We start from the raw sequence: 17,120 nt of genomic DNA on the forward strand, positions 1-17,120 counted from the left end.
AATCAAAAAAGCACAGAAAGCACAAAGGCTAGATAATTCATGAAGTTCATGTTAACTGACTGATATTAGCTCATATAACACAACGTATAAGATCTCCTAAACCTGTGTTAACTTCAGAACTTATTTTCGGCGTTTATCCCAAAACCCTATTATTTTCCTATACCTCAGTGTTCTTTCCCCATTCATTTTCCCCATTGGAATGGCTGAACGGAGGTAACTCATTTCCAGTTCTTATTACTACAAACTGGCGAGCTCTATACCCTTTAGAGGCGAATTTCTACAACGATCTTTAACCGAATAGCGTTTTCTTTCTTCTTTTATTTTTTTTCGTTCCGCAGATTAACACGACATAATCTCTATATAGCATCACTGACACTGTAATGTCTAGTTCTGTCCACTAAGTGGTGCTAGAGTTGTAGCTATAATTATGTACATGGTCAATAATGTGCAGCCAGAGTGAAACAGGCGAAACGAGAGCAAAGATGTTTAACCTACCCAAGATAGACCACAGCCTGTCGTTTCCAATTGGAGCAAATAAATCATAGTGGGCAGAACAAGCAAGGAAGTGGGTAGAGCCAAGCACAAGCTAGCGAGAATTGGCACATTCTAGCATGTATTTGAATATTTCTGTTAGGGAACGCCTACTATGTGACTTGTGCGTGCGGAATAACGCAATTCGCCCTTGCACACCTTCTAAACAACGCGATTTTTTGGAAACTTTGGCAAAGGGTAGAGTATACAAAACATAGTCCACTCTGTTCGTAACAGATTCTAGTTTTGGGAAGAGAAAACTGTATTGAGATCAAATGTTTAATTGATGACAAAATAAGCAGAATTTCAGCCAAAATAAATGTCGCTCATCTTCTCCCACTGCCGGCCACTGGGCTTCCTCATCTTATTTGGTGGTGAGTGGAAATGCCAACCAGATGCTTCTGATTTATACTTCCGGTGAAACATCTGGCTCATTGTTCTGTGGCAAGAGGGTCCACTCCCGTCAAAATCTGTCCACGTGGGAATACAGCAATAAGCAGACAAATAAGCAGACCGCCTGCCTTCCCGCCTTTGTGACAACTGCGATTGTTAAAGGGGAGACCATCTTGTCATTATATACAGTATCTCTGGTGCAGCTCGTGTGTCAAATGTCAGAACGCCTCTCATTTCCTGGTACTGAGTTAGTCCGAGGACCTTGTTTAAACCTGAAACCAAAATGGCAGCTAGCCATATTGGTCTTTAGCATCCGACAGATGCACCATAAACCCATTTATTTATGGCACCGTGGGGCTAGAACCACATATGTCAATTTTTGGGATTTTTTTTTTTCCTTGTGTATTTCCTCCATCAAGTTCATACAGTACCTGGTTTTACCTTACTCAATCCAGTTCATGACAGAAACTGGCAGTGGCATACAGAAACAAGATACCAGAGGGATTCACCCCTGCATTTTGCAAGGCCCTCTCTGAAACGGAGTTGATGAGTCATGGATTTTAGATTTTTCTGAGTTGCAGGCACCTAGATAATCAAACATGGTGGATTCCTAAACTACCACATTCAACCTAAGACAAAATGGACCATATTGCAATTCTACTACTAGGGATTCAAAATACTGTGGCCTTTACCATCATCCTTGACCTTCCACGTCTTACAGCTAAAAATAAAACAAAAATTACAAACAAATTACAAGTTGACAAGAGATACTGCATGGTGGCGCACCATCCCCATTAAAAAATAAAATAAAGTCAATTGCAAACGAGACAAGTAACAAAGAGAAGTAAAAAATATTTATTGCAATATTTGCTCCGCCAGAAGTGCTGGGGATCCCTTTTCTCTCTCGGGTGACCTTTGACCTAATACATCAAATTCTACATTTACAAAAAACTCCCCTGCATGTAGGCCACAGATACTGCACGCTTCGCTTTCAACAGAATAAATTATATCCAAGAGACTCCATTGTACAGCATGGGTAAACAAATAAAGGGAATAAAACATAAAAGAAAAGGTAAAGGTTTTAAAAGTAGCTTCCCTGGAAACTGAGCTAAGCTAAAGAAATCCAACCGGTGCTAGGTTAAACTCCAAGAACACTTTATTTAGAACATTAACAGACTAATTTCCAACATTCACTTTGTTTATTTTTTTTAAACAGAATTTTTGTCAGAGATAAACATTGTCGTTTTTTTTGTGTGTTAAACTTTGATACAGTGGGAAAATCAAACAACCGAGTTGCTGCACAACAGCGAAGGAGCTTCCACGCAATGTTATCCAAACATTTCCTTCTGGTGTTTTTTCTGTTTAACTTAAACATATCCTGGATCCAGATTAAAATGTTCATCACAGACCAAAAGTTCACAATACCTGCTCTCCTCTCTCTCTGCTATCTCGTGCTTACATTTATGTTTTGCATGTCTGTAGTATATTTGTATTTTCTGTATTAGAAAAACGTTGTATCCCCATAGTAGAGTTTGGCTGCAAAGAGTTTGTCTGTCTGAGAATAACCGTATAGTCGATTAGGAAGTTCCCTCCTTCGCTGAGTACAGTGACCGTAAAGTCTGCACCACTCTGTTCGTCAGCTTGTGTGCACTCGTCAAGGCGATTTTCTTGTAAATAATGTCAGACTCCTTGATAGTGTCCACCCAAGGCACCGTTTTGCGTCCGTCCCGTTTCTTAGCCTCGCCCCAGACTCCAGAGTAGGAGCCAGCCATCCATTGCACTCTGTAGCCCGTGTTGGTCTTCTGGATGACGCGGGCAATCTGCGGCCGGTCCTTGTACTTGGGGCAGCAGAGGGCGATGACATCCCTGGCAGCCAACGTCTCGTTCATGTGACCTGATGCCTCTGCAGAGTCGCCGTGCTTCCTGGACCGTCGTGATGACTGGGGAGAGAAACAGCAGTGTTACAACTCACATAGAGAGTCCATAGGTTTATGTAGCCAACATGGCAGTCATCAGTCTTCTAAGACATCATTAACAGGGACAATAACAGCTGTATGACAGTGCAATAATAGGCTGCTCAGGGCTCACCACTGGGGTTTTCTCATCTCCGTCACTCTCGTCGTCGTCCGTCTCTATAGGAGCCTGGTGGTGGTTCTTCTGGTCCTGGTGGTGGTTCTTGTGGTCCTGGTGGCTGGGCCCTCCCAGCAATGAAGTGATGGCTTTGTTTCTGGCGTTGGCGCTGGCCGACGCCTCACCTTCCTCATCCTCTTCATCAGGGTCCAAATGCTCCATCAGTAACTTGAACTGAGAGAGACCAGAATGTTAACCAGTCTGCTGTGCTCAGACAATGCTAGTTCACCTTTCTGCATACACCTTTTTACAAAGTACAAAAAGGAACTCCATCTGGTTCAATTCCGTTTAAATTCAGGAAGTAAATTGGAAATTCCAATCCCAATTTTCCTGAACTCCATTATAGGACCCAAAACTAAACGTCTCAAGACTTTCAGAAAAAAGGAAATGTGGTCAGAGTGAGAGTGAGCTCTTACATCTAGGTACTGTTTGACGATCCTCCTCTTGATGTCGTAGGTGAGTTCTACGTTGGCCAGGTCAGAGGTCAGGAAGTCCAGTGTTTGGTGAGGGCTGAAGTGCACGTGACCCTTCCTGTTCACTGCCTTCTCGTACACCTTGGCCGATTCCGTCGGAGAGTACTTTTGGATTTTACTACAGTGGGTGGAGGAAGAAGTTGAGTTTAGGTTATTTCTTCATTAAAGTGTCAATATGTAACTTTTTGTGCGACCTGACCAAATTAACATAGAAATGTCAGTTATAGATCTATCATTCTAATTGAAAGCAAGTAAAGAAGCGGTAGATCTGTTCTATGTGCACTATTTCTATGCTTCCCGTTCTTAAGTTTTGTTTTTGCATCTTTTACTTTCAGTTTTTTACACCAGCTTCAAACAGCTGAAACAACAATATTTTTTGTTATGGAAAATATATTTCACAGCGCTTTGGATGGTACAATGATTCTCTACACTATACTAGCTTATTTTGTCACAAACTGAAATTAGGCGAACTATTAGAGTTTTAGCAACCAGGAAATGGCGGAGCGATTTCTGCATAGTGCAACTTTAACTGAGAAATTGTCATGGCAACATAAAAAAACAAGACATATCAGTATATTGTGATCTTCCTAGCTCTGTCTTTCATGTCAAGTGAGGCGGTAAGGTGAGATGTTATGTGGTTGTGTTCCTCCTGGCACTGACGTACCTGTCCGAGAAGCCGTAGAGGTTCTTGAGATGCTGCTTTAGAACCAGCAGTAGTAGTATTCCCTGTGAGGCGTTGGCAAAGTCCAACAGGGGGATGGGGTTGTCAGGCAGACGCTGCATCACCTTGTCCAAGTCCTCCATCTCCAGGTTAGAGTCAGAGTCTGACTCCACGGGGGCATGGGCCCGGTGTTTGGCCTTCTTGGGCCTGTGGACCACCTCGTCGTCCTCGTCACTACTGTTGGAGCTGCTGCTGGGACGGTGACGTTCCTCCTCCGATGACGACGACGAGTTCTCCTCCTCTGACTGGTACTTCCTCTCTTTCGGCTTCTTCTCCCGCCGCCTTGGCTCTTTGAGAAGAGACTGCAGAGAGAACAGAGGAGTGAGTCAGCCTTTGTTAGGTTGTGAATTACTATTGTTGGGGATTGTTATAGGATATAAAACCCACAACAGCTTGTAAAAGTCTATAAAAGTCACATTATAGGTAGTGTTTTCACGAGCCTGAGCACTTGTGGATACGTGTGATCTTTGAAGTACTATGGCAAGGCTGCTGACAGACACTACATAGTGACGTTGACAGACACTACATAGTGACGTGTGTATCACCTACCTCCTTGAAGGACTGCAGCAGGTTGCTGCCGGACACAGACAGGGTGATGTCAATGTGGTGCATGATAAAGAGAGGCTCTTCCTGGATCTGGTAGGGGAAACAGGCTAGGTTGTCTGCCATGTACAGGAGCATGTTGACCTCCATCTTCTGCAGGGGGAAAGTCACAATTACAACCAAACGGTTCATTTTGTCTATAAAAATAAGGATTGTATATTAATGTTTACTGCTATAATACTGATTATTCTCAGTGCGTGTCTAGGGGGAAGGAGGGACTCACCGAGCTGTCATCAAACAGGTTGAGCAGTGAGATGATGAAGGCTCGTCGGTGCTGCCGGTTGGATCGGACCATGGAGAAGAGGTGGGCACAGAGGGCGGAGGTGGTCTCGTCCTGCCGGTAACCCCGGATCACCGTACCTTTAGCTGACCAGATAGCCTGCTGCACCTGGTAGGACATCTTCATCCCCGCCACGGCCTTCATCTGGACACACACACACACAACCAAACACGTTAAATACATTGATAACATACTGTACAATAGATGATCACATTACCAGCCTGTTGAGAGGCCAGACTACTCTTCCTACCATAAGACCAGCCTACAGACAGAAACACTCACATGGATGAAGCCGCTGTATTTCTTATCAATCTCCACCAGCTGCTGGTCAGCCTTGTTCCTCATGGTGGGCTCTGGGTCCGTTCCCATGGCAATCAGGTAGGGCACACACTGAAACAAAACAGGAGGTTGGGTCAAGAGGGATTACAAAGCTGTGGAAACATGTGGTTGTATACTGGTACTTAACCCATAATAATAACACTTACAGTGGGGGAAAAAAGTATTTAGTCAGCCACCAATTGTGCAAGTTCTCCCACTTAAAAGATGAGAGGCCTGTAATTTTCATCATAGGTACACGTCAACTATGACAGACAAATTGAGATTTTTTTTCTCCAGAAAATCACATTGTAGGATTTTTTATGAATTTATTTGCAAATTATGGTGGAAAATAAGTATTTGGTCACCTACAAACAAGCAAGATTTCTGGCTCTCACAGACCTGTAACCCTTCCCTGTCCTCCACTCGTTACCTGTATTAATGGCACCTGTTTGAACTTGTTATCAGTATAAAAGACACCTGTCCACAACCTCAAACAGTCACACTCCAAACTCCACTATGGCCAAGACCAAAGAGCTGTCAAAGGACACCAGAAACAAAATTGTAGTCCTGCACCAGGCTGGGAAGACTGAATCTGCAATAGGTAAGCAGCTTGGTTTGAAGAAATCAACTGTGGGAGCAATTATTATGAAATGGAAGACATACAAGACCACTGATAATCTCCCTCGATCTGGGGCTCCACGCAAGATCTCACCCCGTGGGGTCAAAATGATCACAAGAACGGTGAGCAAAAATCCCAGAACCACACGGGGGGACCTAGTGAATGACCTGCAGAGAGCTGGGACCAAAGTAACAAAGCCTACCATCAGTAACACACTACGCCGCCAGGGACTCAAATCCTGCAGTGCCAGACGTGTCCCCCTGCTTAAGCCAGTACATGTCCAGGCCCGTCTGAAGTTTGCTAGAGTGCATTTGGATGATCCAGAAGAGGATTGGGAGAATGTCATATGGTCAGATGAAATCAAAATACCAAAAAACTCAACTCGTCGTGTTTGGAGGACAAAGAATGCTGAGTTGCATCCAAAGAACACCATACCTACTGTGAAGCATGGGGGTGGAAACATCATGCTTTGGGGCTGTTTTTCTGCAAAGGGACCAGGACGACTGATCCGTGTAAAGGAAAATGAATGTATCGAGATTTAGAGTGAAAACCTCCTTCCATCAGCAAGGGCATTGAAGATGAAACGTGGCTGGGTCTTTCAGCATGACAATGATCCCAAACACACCACCCGGGCAACGAAGGAGAGGCTTTGTAAGAAGCATTTCAAGGTCCTGGAGTGGCCTAGCCAGTCTCCAGATCTCAACCCCATAGAAAATCTTTGGAGGGAGTTGAAAGTCTGTGTTGCCCAGCGACAGCCCCAAAACATCACTGCTCTAGGAGATCTGCATGGAGGATGGGCCAAAATTACATTTGACATTTTAGTCATTTAGCAGACGCTCTTATCCAGAGCGACTTACAGTTAGTGAATACATATTTTTTTATACTGGCCCCCCGTGGGAATCGAACCCACAACCCTGGCGTTGCAAACGCCATGCTCTATCAACTGAGCTACATCCCTGCCGGCCATTCCCTCCCCTACCCTGGACGACGCTGGGCCAATTGTGAGTCTCCCGGTCGCGGCCGGCTGCGACAGAGCCTGGATTCGAACCAGGATCTCTAGTGGCACAGTTAGCACTGCGATGCAGTGCCTTAGACCACTGCATCACAATACCAGCAACAGTGTGTGAAAACCTTGTGAAGACTTACAGAAAACGTTTGACCTGTGTCATTGTCAACAAAGGGTATATAACAAAGTATTGAGAAACTTTTGTTATTGACCAAATACTTATTTTCCACCATAATTTGCAAATAAATTCATTAAAAATCCTACAATGTGATTTTCTGGATTTTTTTTTCTCATTTTGTCTGTCATAGTTGATGTGTACCTATGATGAAAATTACAGGCCTCTCTCATCTTTTTAAGTGGGAGAACTTGCACAATTGGTGGCTGACTAAATACTTTTTTCCTCCACTGTATTTATTCCAGTGCCAAATTAAGTAAAAACCCTGTGCACAGCATTATGTGTAGTTACACCTATTAAAAGGTCCAATGCAACCGTTTTTATCTCAATATCAAATCATTTCTGGGGTAACAATTTAGTACCCTACTGTGATTGTTTTCAATTCAAATGGTCAAAAAATAAAAATCTTAACAAAGAAGCTATTTTTCAAGCAAGAATTTAGCTAGGACTGTCTGGGAGTGGTCTGAGTGGACAGTTAAAACTAGCTGTTATTGGCAGAGAGATTTAGAACGCTTTCTTATTGGTCTATTAACTAATTTACCGCCTGGTGATGTGCATCGGAGGCAGCGGCCTAGACCACTACACCACCCCTAGGCCAGAGCCTTTTCTAATTCTTTACCTGACCAGAGTTTATGCATGCCTTGTCTGAGAAGAGTAGCCCAGTGGTGTGTACTGTCTAAGTGTCTGAGGTGGAAGCATACCTGTACAGGATGGATGAGGCCCTGGTTGAGCGTCAGGGCGATGACGTTGAGGGCAAAGTGTCGTACGTTGGACTGTGTATGGAAGAAGGCCTCCAGCACCTGCTTCAGGTACAGCTGCATGATGGAGCTGCTCATACCTGATGAGATGTCCCCCATCTCCTTCAGGTCCTCCTGCTTCGACAGCTTCTTCCCTGCAGACGCACAAAGACAAGAGCCATTTAGGAAACTAACCACTAGACAACAACATCATGGAGGCATGCCCTAACTAACACACCCAATATCCTTAGCCCCATTCTATCAACTTGAAGATATTGCTGTGCTTGTGTGGAGTTATTTTCTACCTGTATTGATATGAATAAATGAGCTAGGGCCACCAATACAAAAATGTATGCACTCCATTTTGTAAGTCACTTTGGATAAGTAAATAGCATATATATTATATTGAATGGACACAGAGGCGAGACTCACAATGTTGGTCGGCCTCCTGCATGCGCGAGTCTTCCTCCTGCAGGTATGTCTGCAGGTTCTTCAGCACCTGGATCTTCAGGTTGACAGAGCTCTTCCTGTCCGACAGGATGCCGTTGTACAGACTCATCACATCCTGCATGAACATCAGCCCTGGGTATTGGATGAACTGGAAGCCTGGAGAACAGAGAATAGGAAGAAAGAGGAATATCAGCACAAGCACTGAGGGACCAGGGAAACAAGCCATTGGTGGTGGATAACAGAAGTTTGAAAGGTGCTGCAATACAGAAGGGTCATTGTTAGAGCAACACATGGTCTGTGGTAGGGTGAGCTGAACTTTACCTAGACCAATGATGGCCTTGGTCTGGACTTCCTCATCTTCATGCTTAGTGAAGTACAGCAGAAGCTCCATCACTTTGTCCTTTATCACAACCTACAACACACAAAGGGAAAAGCAACATCAAGTTCTTATTCCTGTCTTTCATAAAAGTATTGTATATAAAAATTAAAAAAAGTTGGTCACAACAATGTTAAGAAAAATGAGTCTTCCTGGACCGACCTTTGTGGGGCCCTTGAATTCCTCCTCGTCAAAGTCAAAGTGGCGACAGAGTGCCCCCACAGTGAACAGCGAGCGCAGCAAGGCCGGTTTGTTAGCAGCCAGAACAGGGTTGTTGGAGTCCTCAGAGTGCTGGGTCTTCAGCTTGGTCAGGGCACCATAGTAACGGTTGAAACAAGCCCAAACAAACTTGTAGTTGCGAGTGACCCTGTTCACCACAGCTCCAAGACAGCTCACACAGTGTTGCACAACCTGAGAAACAAGATTACAGAATAACTAAAAACAGCATTTTAACTCCTTTTATTTGTTCCTTCGCGGTTATTTTAGTATTGAACCTGGGTACACGCTGTAGCCTTTACTAGAGACTTACTGTCATGCCGTATTTGATGATGAGCTTCATCAGGTCTTCCTCTATGGTGGTGAGGAAGGTCTCAGAGGGGTGCTCCATCAGAGGTATCACCAGCTCCAGGATCTTGGCCACGTTACAGATCACCATGAAGTCACTCTGGGTCTGGAAACACAAGAGAAATCCATATTGATACAGCCAGAGAGATTTCTATGTTGTGAGACACAGTTTGACCCCGTTGGTCACGTTGTTGTATACAACTTGTACCGACAATGATCAACCACTAGATGGCCCTAGAATTCTATGTAAAATCAAGTGGACACTTTTTGTCCCTTGAACTTTCTTACACCTGGCTCAATATTCAATTCCTTCTTTTATAAAAAAACATCACAATAACTACAGTACATATCTACAAATTGAGGAGAGAAAGTTTGCCGTGTCCTTACGTTGCACTTGGTGGTGAGATAAGGCTGGATGGTCATGGCATGTTTGACCATTAGCTGGGATCGGATTTTACTGAACAGAAAGAGGGTGGTGATGCAGGACACCAGACGGTTGGAGTTCACCCCCTTGTTCTCAATGTCTGAAACACCAACAGAAACACAGATCATTCCTTCAGACTCAACTGGACTTTCTTTCTCACAGTCCATGAGAGTTTATCATATCCTAATCAACAGTACATTAATGTGTCAGTATAAATGGCAATTTGAAATCAAGTACACCAAAGATAGCTGTGAGCTCCATACCAGTGAGAGACTCTTCATATTTGAGGATGTGTTCCACTAGATTGTCCACCAGCTGAACGCAGGCCTTTCTGGCTGGCTTATATGCGGCATCTTCCTCGGTCTTCAGCAGCTGAACAGAGATAGAGTACGGGGAGGTTGTGAGATGAGGCACACAACATAACAGGTCTGTCTTGAACTCATTTGCAACAGCTCTCATTAGAGAAAACTGACAAATAAGTCACAGTACAGACGTCTCAAGGACAACCTGAAGTAAACACTATTACTTCCTGTGCTTGATACTCTCATTAACCATAAATAGGCCTAAATGTGACAATCAATGAAACTGAGCCAATGCAAAAAAAAAAAGTTAGGAACAAAACTCCAGGTCAACTATTACCATGAAATACAAAGACACAATTCAAAATACTCACGTTTTGAAGCAGCTGCTCAAACCAGTCATAGCCTGTATCTTTGCATGCGGACACCTAAGAAAGATGATGTCATCAGGTCAAGACATGTTGAACAGTCACGCCTCAAATACAGTGACACAGACCGAGATGTATATTGGAAAGGTATTTGTCTGTTTGGTAGTTCTGTGCTCAGCTTTGAGCCCTGGAACTCACCACGTCTGTGATGTTGAGGATTTTACGGGTCATGGCGTCTTTATCGTTATTGGGTGTAGGGGTGAACCAGAGTTTCTGGAAGGTCTCATTCACAAGTTTCTGAAGAAGAACGTGGTGCAACATTTTGAAATATGCACACAAAGACAGGTAACTTTATGCAGCCCTGTGACATATCCATTCACACATGAAACACAGACATTTACAGATGCAGACCTTGATGCCCTCCTCGTCATTGACCCTGCGGATCATCTTGACACACATCTCAGTGATCTTGTTGAAGGTGGGTTGCTCCAGACAGATGTCTCTAAGAATCTTAATCACCCTCTTCCTCACACTGATACCCGTGTCCTGGAAAAAGAGGGGCAGAATGAATACATTTACATTTTAGTCATTTAGCAGACGCTCTTATCCATAGCGACTTGAGTGTATACAATTTTGTACTTTTTCGTACTGATCCCCCGTGGGAATCCAAACCACAACCATGGCGTTGTCAGCACCATGCTCTATCAACTGAGCCACACAGGACCCAGATGCAACTTCCACCATATTTACACATTGTTACTCCAGGGTTACTTACCCCTGCATTTTCAAAATTATATTACAAGCGATCATAATATATATTATCCAAAATAAGTTAAACATTAAATATATCATGTCATATTAACAAAATGATAATCGGAGTAACTCTTGTTGAGTAGAGCCGAAATGATAGCCGCTCATCTGGACTTCGTTTTTCATTTGAGGAGCCTGCAGTTCTCCAGCAGAGCCATAGGTGGCAGTGTGGAAAAAAGGATATTACCTTAAGTGAACTTTTACACTTGGAATGAACCCTCAGCTAGGTGACCAGCGACATGGGCCCAGTTCCATTACTCACTGCTCTGTGTGAGCTGATGCCTTCTCATTCTCCTACAGCCCACAGAAAGGGCTCTGAGGCATGTTATCCTATCTGACACTTCACAGCTGTGTTTAGGGTGAGTGTCCCGCTGTGTCTCTGTCTGTGTATAAAGATGTGCGTTAGCCTGCTTGTTGAGGTGTGTATTATGGTGTGTATTATGGTGTGTGTTCGTTACCAGTATCCTCTCAATCAGCATGTCGTAGTACTGCTCTGTGAGCTGGGGTCTGCTCAGCACAAAGCGTCCCAGCAGCTCCACAGCAGCCTCGCGTACACTGGTGGAGTTGTCCATCAGACGACCATGGACCCCGCGCTGCATGTCCAACTGATGAGAGGAGGAGAGGATGAGGACTGAGGAGACACTTATGCACAGACAAACAGGCTCTGAGTATATTTAGGTGGATCAGGTTTAATGTTGGGTAGAGCAGACTCACCCTGGCCAGAATACTGGGGTCTACAGCCACCACCTCAGACAAACACTTCATGGCTTTAGTTCTGACAGCTATGGCACTCTCCCCCAGCACTCTCAAGATCTGTTGAAGAGGAGAGAGAGAGAGAGAGAGAGAGATAAAGAGAGAGAGAGAGAGAGAGAGAACAAGGACCCATTATTTACAAGCCATTCACACAGAGCACCAAATTAACCACACTGGTTCACAATACACACATGAAGGAACTTAACCAAATCACTCTTGCATGCTTTTACCTGTGTTAAATAAATATCGAAGCTCTGCGCGAACGGCCTCATAGAGGCCAAATATCTGACAATCAGGCAGGAGTCGTCATAGTCCACAGTGTCAGAGTTCATCCTGTGGGGGAAGAGAGGAAGAGAATAATGCATTTTTTAAAAAAAATAGACACAGGCAAACATTGAGGTTGAAGCACATGACAGTACTGTGATGTGTACTGACAGTGGGACAGTGAGGGTTGAGTCCTACCTCAGTGTGCTGAACTGCGAGGGCGCGGTCTTGATGATGTTGCGGAGGTACTTCTTGCGTGCCTCGGCTCTCTGCATGATCTCTCCGGTGGTCTCGATGTCCTTGGCGTGGTGCTGGCCTTCAGAAGAGTCCTCATCCCCTCGCTGGTTCTGAGACTTCATGGCCTTCTCCATCTCTGTCAAAGTGTCCCTGAACCACTGAGCGATGTAGAACTTCCTGGCAAACTGAAGGCAGCAGCAGAAATCAACAGTTACATCTCAAACCTGATATGTGAATAATAGCAGTGGTGGAAAAAGTACTCAATTGTCATACTTGAGTAAAAGTAAAGATACCTTAATAGAAAATGACTCAAGTAAAAGTCACCCAATAAAATATTACTTGAGTAATAGTCTAGAAGTATTTGGTTTTAAATATAGTTAAGTATCACATGTAAATTAAGTTGCTAAAATATATTTAGGTATCAAAAGTAAAAGTATAAATAATTTCTAATTCCTTATATTAAGCAAACCAGACGGCACCATTTTCTTGTTTTTAAAATGTACGGATAGCCAGGGGCACGTTCCAACACTCATTTACATCATTTACAAACAAAGCATGCCTGTTTAGTGAGTCTGCCAGATCAGAGGCAGTAGGGATGACCAGAGATCTCTTGATAAGTGTGTGAATGGGCATTTTCCTGTCCTGCTAAGCATTCAAAATGTAACGAGTACTTTTGGGTGTCAGAGAAAATGTATGGAGTAAAAAGTACACTATTTTCTTTAGGAATGTAGTAAAGTAAAAGTAGTCAAAAATATAAATAGTAAAGTAAAGTACAGATACCCCAAAAAAGTTGTACTTTAAAGTATTTTTACTTGGCTAAGTACTTTACACCACTGAATAATGGGTAGCTATAACTACGGTATGTGCAGTAAATACACTCACAACTAGAGACGGATCCGTCTCTGCGTTCTCATCCATGTAGTCCAACAGGGCCTTCTGCAGCTGCTGGGTCTCATCATTGCCTTGAGTCTGGGTTGATGACAAAACAGCAACAACATTGTGTTAGCATTTTGCTGGGTATATCTTGAATGACAGTTGACTTTGAGGATGTGGTTGAGCATTGTTATGGTCAGACTAAACGCCTAGCTACCTCTCTGAGGATGCGGTCGATGGAGCGCTGGTCCATCTTGCTGGTGACGGCATCTTTGCGCAGGCGGGCAGCGACGGTCCCCAGGTAGTCTAGCGATGCCACCCTCAGAGCCATCTCTGTCTGCTTATTGCTAAACTGATGCACCTGGAACAGAGGATAGGGTGAAGAGTGTCATTCAGGCTGATTTTTCTTTCCAAAACAGCAAATAAGTCCCATGTGCTTTTATCAATAGCTCAACAGCTGGCCAATAACTGATTGATTTAGCTATGATGGATGGACTCACCAGTAGACGACCCAGCAGACTGAGGAGAAGCTCAGCAGCTGGCCACTCTGGTTTGTTCACCGTAGACAGCAGGTCCTGGACAAAGTTTTCAAACAGAGGGCGGTAGTCCTCCTCTCCCTGCTTACTGCCACACCTGAAACACAGACAGAGGAACACAGAGGTTTGGTCAAAGAGCTTACAGTTTCATAAACAGATATTTTACACCATTTTCTAATAACAGTTCTAATCTAGTTTGATTGTGAGAAGAATGAAAGGCTGTTTAGAGAGATCATCTTACTTCTTTAGGAAGACGGACAGGAAGTTCTGAGCTGCTCGCATGGCCGTCTCATAAGAGTTGGTGATCAGGACATCTTGGTCCACCTGGGAAAAGCACGAGCAATTGTGAATAAAAAAAAGTCCTGAACTCTTTGGCCAAGATGTCCATCAGATGATTCCTAGCCCAGTCAGCATGGCCATCCCTAACATACCTTCTTATCGTACTCCTCGTGGCTGTCCCTGTTGTTGGGGAGGTGCACCACACACTGGATAAGCTGAAGCACCAGAGCTGTGACCATCTGGATGTACATGGGCTCCCCATCCTTATCACTGCTGTTCAGCCTAGGGACGCACACATAGATAAAGACACATACAGACAATTCATTTCAAATCTCAATTGCGCTCCCCCCCCCCTCCTCCTGTACTCCGTTTACCCACGCATGACTCCAACACCATCATCAAGTTTGCTGACGACATGATAGTGGTAGGCCTGATCACCGGGGACGATGAGACAGCCTACAGGGAGGTCAGTGACCTGGGGCCTCATTTATAACTGTTGCGTAAATGTAACACTAAATATCTGCGTGCACCATTTCTGAAAACACTGCGTACGTACAAAAATAGAGATTAAAAAAATTGGCTCACGATATACATACGCATGTTTCCCGTTATAAATCAGACCCGTCCTGAAACTGTGCGTGCGTGAACGAGCATTATAACTCCACCTGAAAAACACCCATCATTCACCTTTTACGGTGACATTAACGCCCCTATTTGCTGTATACTTTGGAAGTATTGGAATTAGGCCAAGGCAGTTTCTAAAGGAAATAGCAATGGCGAACCTAATCAAATGTCTTTGGAGGTTTGATGGCAGAATGTTAAACTTTTGCAGTGACATTTGCTGTAGGCCTAGGCTAACTGACAGACAAAATGTTTCTGAAAGACAAAAACTATTGCAAATTGCTGTGGACCTGTAAACAGATCGTTTGATAATTTCTTTGGGCCTAAGGTTTTGCATTGACTTTTTCTCAAACCTATATGCTGTACTGCCTGCAAAATCTGCAACATTGTCTACTTACAGTGGGGAAAAAAAGTATTTAGTCAGCCACCAATTGTGCAAGTTCTCCCACTTAAAAAGATGAGAGAGGCCTGTAATTTTCATCATAGGTACACGTCAACTATGACAGACAAAATGAGATTTTTTTTTCCAGAAAATCACATTGTAGGATTTTTTATGAATTTATTGGCATATGATGGTGGAAAATAAGTATTTGGTCAATAACAAAAGTTTCTCAATACTTTGTTATATACTGTTTGTTGGCAATGACACAGGTCAAACGTTTTCTGTAAGTCTTCACAAGGTTTTCACACACCGTTGCTGGTATTTTGGCCCATTCCTCCATGCAGATCTCCTCTAGAGCAGTGATGTTTTGGGGCTGTCGCTGGGCAACACAGACTTTCAACTCCCTCCAAAGATTTTCTATGGGGTTGAGATCTGGAGACTGGCTAGGCCACTCCAGGACCTTGAAATGCATCTTACGAAGCCACTCCTTCGTTGCCCGGGCGGTGTGTTTGGGATCATTGTCATGCTGAAAGACCCAGCCACGTTTCATCTTCAATGCCCTTGCTGATGGAAGGAGGGTTTCACTCAAAATCTCACGATACATGGCCCCATTCATTCTTTCCTTTACACGGATCAGTCGTCCTGGTCCCTTTGCAGAAAAACAGCCCCAAAGCATGATGTTTCCAACCCCATGCTTCACAGTAGGTATGGTGTTCTTTGGATGCAACTCAGCATTCTTTGTCCTCCAAACATGACGAGTTGAGTTTTTACCAAAAAGTTATATTTTGGTTTCATCTGACCATATGACATTCTCCCAATCCTCTTCTGGATCATCCAAATGCACTTCAGACGGGCCTGGACATGTACTGGCTTAAGCAGGGGGACACGTCTCGCATTGCAGGATTTGAGTCCCTGGCGGCGTAGTGTGTTACTGATGGTTGGCTTTGTTACTTTGGTCCCAGCTCTCTGCAGGTCATTCACTAGGTCCCCCCGTGTGGTTCTGGGATTTTTGCTCACCGTTCTTGTGATCATTTTGACCCCACGGGGTGAGATCTTGCGTGGAGCCCCAGATCGAGGGAGATTATCAGTGGTCTTGTATGTCTTCCATTTCCTAATAATTGCTCCCACAGTTGATTTCTTCAAACCAAGCTGCTTACCTATTGCAGATTCAGTCTTCCCAGCCTGGTGCAGGTCTACAATTTAGTTTCTGGTGTCCTTTGACAGCTCTTTGGTCTTGGCCATTGTGAAATTTGGAGTGTGACTGTTTGAGGTTGTGGACAGGTGTCTTTTATACTGATAACAAGTTCAAACAGGTGCCATTAATACAGGTAACGAGTGGAGGACAGAGGAGCCTCTTAAAGAAGAAGTTACAGGTCTGTGAGAGCCAGAAATCTTGCTTGTTTGTAGGTGACCAAATACTTATTTTCCACCATAATTTGCAAATAAATTCATTAAAAATCCTACAATGGGATTTTCTGGATTTTCTTTTCTCAATTTGTCTGTCATAGTTGACGTGTACCTATGATGAAAATTACAGGCCTCTCTCATCTTTTTAAGTGGGAGAACTTGCACAATTGGTGGCTGACTAAATACTTTTTTTCCCCACTGTACAGTGGTAGCCATACACACTTCAATGCAAAATACCTGTTAAATTCTACTTTATGTTATAAACCAAGCTCCATATCTTACTCATAGAGCAAAATACTTGAAATAATAGCCTATAAAATAGGCCCAATTAAATGAGATGTGCATAATAATTTGTTGTAGGCTATGGCCCCAACATGGCCAGAAAATGTGAAGAATTTAATCTGCAAAGGTTATGACAATATGTATTAGGTTTACAAATGAAATACTGTCTACTCTAGAAATTAGAAATCACAGTATTCAGACGTACAGGA

At 43.7% G+C, this 17,120-nt stretch overlaps 1 protein-coding gene across 1 annotated transcript in view; it reads right to left on the reverse strand.

Annotated features, from left to right (window-relative positions):
* Nucleotides 1-1,756: 1,756 nt before the first annotated feature.
* LOC311136713 (nipped-B-like protein B) overlaps nt 1,757-17,120 on the reverse strand; it is a 65,889-nt gene continuing 50,525 nt past the window's right edge. The window contains exons 22-47 of the mRNA XM_084170961.1: nt 14,372-14,501; nt 14,182-14,264; nt 13,905-14,037; nt 13,622-13,765; nt 13,414-13,500; nt 12,493-12,716; nt 12,261-12,363; nt 11,992-12,090; nt 11,736-11,882; nt 10,879-11,013; nt 10,666-10,764; nt 10,474-10,527; nt 10,064-10,172; nt 9,764-9,900; nt 9,342-9,482; nt 8,975-9,223; nt 8,758-8,848; nt 8,419-8,592; nt 7,951-8,141; nt 5,414-5,521; nt 5,075-5,275; nt 4,798-4,944; nt 4,192-4,550; nt 3,471-3,645; nt 3,013-3,228; nt 1,757-2,864 (exon numbers count right to left, since the gene is read on the reverse strand). Of these exons, the coding sequence (XP_084027087.1) occupies nt 2,502-2,864; nt 3,013-3,228; nt 3,471-3,645; nt 4,192-4,550; nt 4,798-4,944; nt 5,075-5,275; nt 5,414-5,521; nt 7,951-8,141; nt 8,419-8,592; nt 8,758-8,848; nt 8,975-9,223; nt 9,342-9,482; nt 9,764-9,900; nt 10,064-10,172; nt 10,474-10,527; nt 10,666-10,764; nt 10,879-11,013; nt 11,736-11,882; nt 11,992-12,090; nt 12,261-12,363; nt 12,493-12,716; nt 13,414-13,500; nt 13,622-13,765; nt 13,905-14,037; nt 14,182-14,264; nt 14,372-14,501 (4,099 nt within the window). The 3' untranslated portion in view covers nt 1,757-2,501. The remainder of the gene's footprint in view (nt 2,865-3,012; nt 3,229-3,470; nt 3,646-4,191; nt 4,551-4,797; nt 4,945-5,074; nt 5,276-5,413; nt 5,522-7,950; nt 8,142-8,418; nt 8,593-8,757; nt 8,849-8,974; nt 9,224-9,341; nt 9,483-9,763; nt 9,901-10,063; nt 10,173-10,473; nt 10,528-10,665; nt 10,765-10,878; nt 11,014-11,735; nt 11,883-11,991; nt 12,091-12,260; nt 12,364-12,492; nt 12,717-13,413; nt 13,501-13,621; nt 13,766-13,904; nt 14,038-14,181; nt 14,265-14,371; nt 14,502-17,120) is intronic.

Source organism: Coregonus lavaretus, assembly GCF_964263955.1.
Source record: "Coregonus lavaretus genome assembly, chromosome: 10".
Lineage (NCBI taxonomy): Eukaryota > Metazoa > Chordata > Actinopteri > Salmoniformes > Salmonidae > Coregonus > Coregonus lavaretus.